We start from the raw sequence: 8,970 nt of genomic DNA, 5'->3' as shown, positions 1-8,970 counted from the left end.
TCAAATGCCTTACTGAAGTCCAAGTAAATTATATCCACAGCATTCCTCTCATCCACTAATTTTGTCACTTGGTCAAAGAATGGTCAAAGAATTGTTTATTGATTATTTTTGCCTCTTCTCCCTCCATTCGGTTGGTAATCAAACATCAATAATGTTCTTCTTTTCCAGCCACAGAAATATTAGAAGACCATGTGGTTTTATGTGGTGGCCTTGCTGGGGTTCTATTTCCTGTTCCGTTGGTACCGTGAAAAAGAGATTTTGCCAAACCTGACAGAGAAATATGTCTTCATAACTGGTTGTGACTCTGGATTTGGCAATCTCCTGGCTCGACAGTTGGATGCGAAAGGTCTTCGGGTCTTGGCAGGTTGTTTGACCCAGCAGGCTGCAGAGAAGCTGAAAGAAGCCACGTCAGAACGGTTGCAGACCACCCTCATAGATGTCAACAGCACAGAAAGTTTGGACAAAGCAACGGAATGGGTGAAAAGCCAAGTGGGAGACAAAGGTTGGCACAGAAATCAGGCACTCTTGGGTTGTCTTTAGGGTTTGACTAAAATAGAATAATAAATGTATTTATTCTTCTTGTGTAAATTAGAGTGAATTTACAGAAGGGATAGCCCCACTTTTTATCACTACAGACCTCTGAAACTGATACATAAAAAAGATACTAAGCAGGAGATTTTGACCCTAGCTTCTCTAGGTTTGAAGTCCATTTTCTTTATCTCTGTACATATTAGACAATGTGACTGTTGAGCAACCCTTTTCTTTCAATGAAAAATGTTCCTTACTATGTATCGGAGGCAAGAGTTACTAAACTGGACTGAACTGTTGCCCTGTTACCCTGCAGATGTTTTAGACTGCAACTCCCATCAGCCTGAGCACAGACGATGGCAAACAATTTCAGGAGTTGTCCATAACCCCTGCAAGGTTGCTTGCCCTGCACTACATACAGTACAGTTTTGTTCTTGCTCCTTGTGTCTTCTGAGGCTGCTACTGATCTTTCTCCTCACAAGGGGTTTCAGAAAATGGTGCACATTGCAATTGGCTTGGTAATAAAGATGTAAATGGCTGACCACAGGTTGAATCAGGTTGTGGTGGCCATCCAGATGTGTAAGTTCTATGCAGTCCCAGCCAACACAGCCATGTGTTAGCAACAACAGGAAAGCTCAATTTTTCCCTTGCCCCACTAATCTTGGAATATAGTACATATGTCCCATAAGATTAGTCTTCACTTTTTATCAACATTTGCTGGCTTTAGTATTAAATGCAATCAGCATTTACTGTCTGGATTTATGGTAATTTTATAACAGTTAATTGTTATGTTATAGCAGGGGTCTTCAAACTTGGCCCTTTTTTGGCTTGTGGACTTCAACTCCCAGAATTCCTCAGCCAGTGTGCCTGGCTGAGGAATTCTGGGAGTTGACATCCACAAGTCATAAAAGGGCCAGGTTTGAAGACCCCTGGTGTTATAGTGACTGGGGCTTCCAACCTCAAAAATTATACATAGAAATGCATTAAAATAAGGTAACTGGCTTTTGATATGGCCAGCTTTGTTTTACCCAGAAAAGAATATACCGACTTAAATACTGAAGTGGTTTTGCTTGCCGATCCAGATTCAATGCTAGCTGCTTATCGATCAGATCAGTATTTTTTATTATTAGTAGTCTTTGTTTAACAATTGCCTTGCATAACCATTTGCAGTTATGATGATGATGAAAAAGCAATTTTGCAGCCAGTGCCTTTATTTGCAATTTTCACGGATTTGTAAAGCAAAGGAAAGTTGAAGTAAGAACAGGGTCTCACTTAATGACTGCTTCACCTAACAGCCAACTTGTCAGTTTCAATTTTTTTCAAGTTCTCATCCTGCCTTTATTATTTTTATAAATGACTGAAGACAGTGAGCATACTGTACCTAATATTCCTTCCTCTTCCTCTTTTCCCCACAACAACCCTGTGAGATGAATTGACCTCAAGAGAAGCTGAGTGATCCAGCTGGTTTTCATTCCTAAATCAGAACTAGAACTCACATCTTCTGGTTTCTAACATGGTGCCATAACCACTAGACAAGATTTATAGCTAATCATTTTCACTAAACAAGGATTAACTGCACTATTACTTCTCCCAGCAGTAGTGGATGTTTGTCACGCCAGGCATATATCAGATTGACTAATTTCACATTATTTGGAGACTGTCCCAATTTTTATGGACTTGCAAGATTGACTTCTAACATTATCTTCATTAGAAGGTTGCTGTGACAGAATTGAAAGCACATTTTTCCCCCTTGCCTTTACTTTCTAGGGCAGGTCTTCCTCCTCCTGTCTCCCAAGGATATTCCCACAGATTATTCCCACAAATAAGACTTATGAAAAATGACCACAAGTACCGGGAAGTTTTCATTAGTAGCTATCAAATGCCAAGGCAAATAAAATCATGTTCATCATATTTAAGTTGGTTGCTGCATGAAATCATGGGGGAATAATCTGTGGGAATATCCTTGGGAGACAGGAGGAGGAAGACCTGCCCTAGAAAGTAAAGGCAAGGGGGAAAAAATGTGCTTTCAATTCTGTCACAGCAACCTTCTAATGAAGATAATGTTAGAAGTCAATCTTGCAAGTCCATAAAAATTGGGACAGTCTCCAAATAATGTGAAATTAGTCAATCTGATATATGCCTGGCGTGACAAACATCCACTACTGCTGGGAGAAGTAACTCTTAACCTTACTCTTAATCTTATCAGCAAGTTGGTTGCTGCATGAAATCGGCAACCAACTTGCTGATAAGATTAAGAGTAAGGTTAAGAGTAGGAAAGCCTAGGTTCTAGATTATTCTCATTTTGTGACTTTGGGCCAGTCACTCTCCTCTAATCTTTTTCGAGGATTATTCTTGTAGGGAAAATGAAAGAGAACTCTGAGTACCCCATTGTGAGTCACAAAACAGGTTTTAATGAGAACATTGCACATTAGAAGGAAAATGTATGGCCTTTCTAAGCAAACATAACTCTAAAAGAAGTGACCAAGATGTATATTGCAATGTGTCTTATTGTTTACTAGGGAGATGTGCCAAAAATATTATTTAACCTTCCCAAGTCTGTGAGTTGAGATTAGGCTTCCATAAATCCCAGCTCTTGAGAGCTGAATTGGACCCTGCATACCTAAGCTCAGTTTATTTCTCTGTGTCATATGTGTATGCGTATGTGGGTATGTGCATAATGGTATTTTTTTTCTTGAGAGCTGAATGCAACAAAATTCCATTTTAATGTATGCTGATTAGTGCAGAGTTCCCCAATGTTTCCGGCTTTATGAACCTGCGGAAGTAGAGGGGATGGTTCACGCAAGTGGCTGGTAAGCACCTGCACACAGCTCCATTTGTGCAAGTGGCATGTACGCACACCTGCCATTCACACAAATAGAGCAAGTGCTCATGCTCTCTCCCACTGTTTATGCAATTGAGAATGTGCGTGCACATGCCAACTCACCAGCTATTTCCATGGTCTAGTTACAAACCCTCATGGCCCACTAGTGGGCCACGGCCCACAGGTTGGGGACCCCTGGATTAGTGTACATTTAAACTGACAATAAAGATTCTATTTCTATTTCTGATTCTAATTCTAATTCTTACTCTACTGTGTTATGTTATGTTATGTTATGTTATGTTATGTTATCATTTACATTAACATATATTAGCCTGGGCCTCCCTGTTCCTCACCCAACAGCTTAACAGTTGACCCCTGAGATAATATTTGTTAGGTTTGTTTGTGCTATCTTTTTTCTCCTTACTTTTATAAACATTCAGTGAGTTTTAAGTTTGATGTTTCAAAGCGGAGGATGTTGAAGGACAGAAATATTTATCAGTTGCTTAATTTTGTTCTGTTTTCAGGGAATACAGTTTGGTTGTCTTAGGTTAGTGGCCCCCAACATTTTGGGCACCAGGGACCGCTTCCGTGGAGAGAGGTTTTCTGCTGACCGGAGAGGGCATGGTTTCACATGCATCCCGCGGATGGGGCTTTGCTGGTTTGTGCAGACCAGTTTCTGGCATATCGCGGATCATTGCTGGTCCATGAACCAGGGGACTCTGTCTTAGATAATCTCTAAGCTGTCTTCTTCACATGTTTAAAGAACAAGATTTGCGTGCCTAATGTATAACAAGAGAGGGTGTTCCAGAGCGATGCTGTAAAAGCCTTTTTTCACATAGTTGACGTCCCTTGTTTTTTTTTTTTCTTATTAGGACTTTGGGGATTGGTAAACAATGCCGGTGTTTCTGTCCCGACAGCCCCAAATGAGTGGCTAACCAAGGAGGATTTCAAGAAAATCATAGATATCAATCTACTTGGTGTGATTGATGTGACCATACATATGATACCATTGTTGAGAAAAGCCAAGGGACGTATTGTCAACATTGCAAGCATAATGGGCCGATTAAGTTTGTTTGGTGGAGGCTACTGTCCTTCAAAATATGGGGTGGAATCTTTCTCTGATAGTCTCAGGTAAGTGCTGTTTTCTGTTAATAGTATTGGCAAAAATTCAAATGTTTCTGGGACAGTGGGATAAATTTTTTCATAAAACAGGGTCTTTCATAATATAAAAACCAGTGTCACAGTAATAATTACAGTATTAGTCTACAGAACTGTTGCAGGATACAACATTAGCATAATTGCAGACAGATCAATCTTCTCATTTGGCACTAAAGTTAAATACACTATCTGCAATCCAAACTTGGACCATACTTTTATAAGTACCAACATTTCAAAATGCTGAGCAAACGTTTATGTTCTAATCAGGGATTTTGACTCCCCCCTCCTAACGCATCATTCATGATCTAATTGCTTTATTTTTTAAAAAAAAGTTACAGTGAGATAAAAATTGGTACATAAAGACGTGATTGATAAATTACTAATTAATAGGGATGTTTTACCATCACCATGTTGAAATTCCTCTGCTGAAAGTAACAGAGAATGACTCATTAAACTGAGCTAAACCTTTGCAAATGCAGAGGGACTGATTTGTGAGTAAAACTGAGGGAGCGCTCCTTTAAAAGAACTGATGGTTAGATCCAGGTGTATGAGAGAGGCATAACATGTATGTAAAACATCAATGTAAATCTTGCTGCTAAAAAGCAAAGCGGAATACAGGTAGACCTTGACTTATGATCTGTCGCTTACTACCTGTTGAAAATGATGGCAGACCTTTCCAAGGCTACTTACAACCTGGATTTGAAGTTATGATGGTGCATGCGTACGCACGCACACACACACACACACATCACATAATTACATTTTGGGTACTCAGCCACTGGCCCATATTTACACCTGTTTCCACTGTCCTGCAGTCACATGACTGAGATTTGTGACTTTTTTGCTGAAAAGCCACACTTACTTCTGGTTTCTGGCAAAAACACCCATTGCAGACAATGGATTCACTGAACAAATGGTGTGTTCACAAAGTAACTATGGTGATTCACTTAATGCCCATGACAAAAAAAGGTTATAAAATTGGGTTCACTCATGTGGTGTCCCGCTTAACGACCAACACAACTTACAACTGTAATCCCAGACTCAATTATGTACGTCGAGCACTATCTGTACCTGCAGGTAAAACTTTATTAAATATACACCAGTGCATAAATTCTGAAAAATGAAGTTCACATAGCATCATAAATGTCAATTTCTCCCAAAGTTGTTACAGTGCCAACAACTTATTCCCATTGAAACAAATGCTTGTCACCTATTTGCATCCAAAATATAGAAATATTTCACACAGAATACCCTGCTTTTCCATCCAGCTTTCCACCTGCTTCAAGCACATGCTTTTCTGAAATCAAGCAATTCCCTAGCATAGATGGGTTTTGATTTGCAAAACCATATTTGTAGTATTTGCAATCTTGTCTGCTCTAGTCATTATAAAATGCCACAGCTCTTGTTTTAAGCACTCTCTGGAGTGCTTAAGTGATTAGCAACTGTCTTGCTTGTCATAACTCTGGCAGGGCAGATTTTTTTTTTTGCCATTGTTAAAAATGCAATTGGAGGGGCTTCCGGTTTGCAATCGCGGCTCAGGTGGACGTGTGGGGCAATTGTTTTCTCCCGCCGGGGGACCAGGGTGACGACTGTGAAGAGGACCCCCGAGTGATCACGGAAGGACAGCAGCCCTCCCGTTTGATCTGAGGCAGCTCTTCTAACTGACGGGGAAAAGACTGGCCATCAACATGGCCCGTCACTAAGCTGCTACCAGCCGAGGCCAAAATTACAAACAAGCACTTCGAAAGCAACGCTTTTTGAAATTCTTCCCCTTCTGAGGGAATATGGGGATCTGAGCCATTAGGGTGACAACTTAATGATTATTAATGGGCCAGTCCCTCCAAAAAATTTACAATTAGATGGTCTCCTTTAATTCAAGTAACATGTACAAGAATGAAGGGAGATCTATCTGATGATCTAAAAGCATTGGTATGGAAGCCTGGTTGGCATAAAAAGAAAGCTAGAGTTAGGTTTAAAAAATGGGGTTGTTTGATTTATTAGAGAGGATCCTAAAGTCTTAACTAATGGGCTAAAGGGAGATTTTAAGATGAGGGGAAATTTGATTATTAGATTTAAAAATTGTTGGAAAATAATAAAAAAATAAGGGATTAATTGGCATAATATTGAGGACTTAGACTTATAAGGGAAATGAAAACTAACTATTAGGAAATAATTTTTTTTTTTTTTGAAAATTTTATTTATTTTTCCATCATAAAAAAACAATCATAGGTAATCACAATAAACAATCAATAACCCCCCACCCCCCCCAGAACTTCCCAAACCTAATCCCAGGATAATATTCATATAAAAGTAAACAAATACTAATATCTCTAACTCCACAGAATATCTTAATCTACAAGAAAAGATAGAAATAAACAAACTTAAGAAAATCTAAAAACCTAAATTATATTCTACCACTCTATGTTTCTTTTGAATATAAACAATCCATCTTCTCCATATTGATAAAAATTGTTCATTCGAATGGTTCTTCAAGTAAGCCGAAATCTTTGCCATTTCAGCAAGATACGAAACTTTCAATCTNCAGCAGATAAACAATAAAGCATCAAATTTATTTCTTTTGCATCTAAATCTTGCACAATACCTAAAAGAAACAACTGTGGTAGGAAAATAATCCTTTTTTTAAAAATCTGCTGTAAGTTCCACCATAATTGTACCCAAAAGGCCTTAATAACCTTACAAGTCCACCACATATGAAAGAAAGTTGCATCTGGATGACCACATCTCCAGCACTTGGATTCATAATTCGGATAAATACGAGACATAGTTGAAGGATCCAAGTGCCATCTATAAAACATCTTATAAAAATTTTCACGTAAATTTTGTGCTTGTGTAAACTTCACATTTCTCACCCATATCAGCTCCCAAGTGTCCATAGGTATTGTTTCTCCTATATTTTGAGCCCATTTAATCATACAGTCTTTGACTAGTTCAGTTTCTGAGTCCAATTCTAATAAAACATTATATATCCTCTTGATATGAGCTTTGGCACCATCTCTTATTTGCTTCAAAAAAATCCCATCTTCCAAAACAAAAGAAGTCTTTTTATCAATTCGCCATCTATCTTGAATTTGTCCATACAAAAGCCAAGAAAAGTTTGGGTTGTTTTGCTTTAACTCATCCATTGATTTTAGGCACCAGTTACCACCACCACTCTGGTATAACAAATCTTTATAAGTAGGTCCCTCCATCACCACTCCTCAAACCATCCGTACCAGGAGCTTTGCCAGTTTTCAATTGTTTAATTGCATTTAGAATTTCATCTGCAGTGATCTCTTCATTCATCAGTTTCTGTTGTTCTGGTGTAAGTTTATATATGGATGAAAGTTGTAAGTATTTATCAATATCCTCAATTTTTATAGACCCAGCAGCATATAAGTGTGAGTAGAATTCTGTAAACGCTTTCTTAATCAATTCATGTTGATGTACCTCGCGGCCCTTAACCACAACTTTAGATATAAGTCTGGCTTTCTGTCTCTTGCGTAATTGGTAGGCCAACCATCTCCCTGGTTTATTTGCATTAGCAAATGTGTTATGTTTAATATACTTCAAATTGGTGGCCACCTGATCAGCAATTAAGATATTAAATTGATCCTTAAGTAGTTTAATAGAAGCCTTCAAGTTGATATCTGTTGGCCGCTGGGATAATAATTTTTCTTTAATCCCAATTTCTTTTTCCAAGTTTATTCTATTCTGTATTTGCTTACGTTTATGTGCATTGTTCATAGAAATTAACAGACCCCTCAAATAAGCTTTACTTGCATCCCAGACAGTATATATAGGGGTATCCTTATTCAGATTAAGTTGAAAAAACTCTTCCATATAGTCCTTCAAAACTTTGAGCTTCTCCTCGTGATTAAACAAATTTTCATTTATTCTCCAGGATTTCCTTTTTTTATATTGGCCTATCTCTATCCATACCATACTGTGGTCTGACTGTTCTAGGAAAATTTTTTGTTTTATTGCAGTCAATAAGCAAATCAGTTGATAACAAAACAAAATCAATCCTTGAGAAAGACTCATGTCTGTGAGAGAAGAAGGTAAAGTCACGTTCATTCATATGTTGTGATCTCCAAACATCCACCAGCTCCAGATCTTCCATCATCGCAAAAAAAGACTTGGGGAGTCTGGAAAGGGCCACATCCCTAGAAGTTGTCTTTTTATCTTTTAAAGTGTCAGGTACTCCATTCCAGTCCCCCATAAAAATCAAGGAGTTATAATCCAAAGCGACAATCTTCTGATGTAATTGTCTATAAAATAATTTTTGAGATGACAGTTGATTGGGAGCATAAACCCCCACTATTAAACACTTTCTTCCATTTAAATTTATTTCCACAAATAAAAATCTTCCTTCTTTATCAGCTTCTTTTAAAATGGGTGAAAGATGTTTTTTTATATATAAAGCAACCCCAGCTTTTTTCTTTAAGGCAGGTGCAACAAACAAA

The 8,970-nt window shown here is 38.2% G+C and overlaps 1 protein-coding gene across 1 annotated transcript in view; it reads left to right on the top strand.

Annotated features, from left to right (window-relative positions):
* LOC107288513 (retinol dehydrogenase 16) overlaps positions 1 to 8,970 on the top strand; it is a 22,221-nt gene that overhangs the window by 3,837 nt on the left and 9,414 nt on the right. The window contains exons 2-3 of the mRNA XM_015817141.1: positions 169 to 502; positions 4,222 to 4,480. Coding sequence (XP_015672627.1) covers positions 190 to 502; positions 4,222 to 4,480 — 572 coding nt within the window. The 5' untranslated portion in view covers positions 169 to 189. The remainder of the gene's footprint in view (positions 1 to 168; positions 503 to 4,221; positions 4,481 to 8,970) is intronic.

The sequence above is a fragment of the Protobothrops mucrosquamatus genome, unplaced genomic scaffold (assembly GCF_001527695.2).
Source record: "Protobothrops mucrosquamatus isolate PMUCROS unplaced genomic scaffold, P.Mucros_1.0 scaffold555, whole genome shotgun sequence".
In the NCBI taxonomy this organism is placed as follows: domain Eukaryota; kingdom Metazoa; phylum Chordata; class Lepidosauria; order Squamata; family Viperidae; genus Protobothrops; species Protobothrops mucrosquamatus.
Note: the sequence above shows the minus strand (reverse complement) of the source record. Positions and strands in the feature narration are given on the sequence as shown.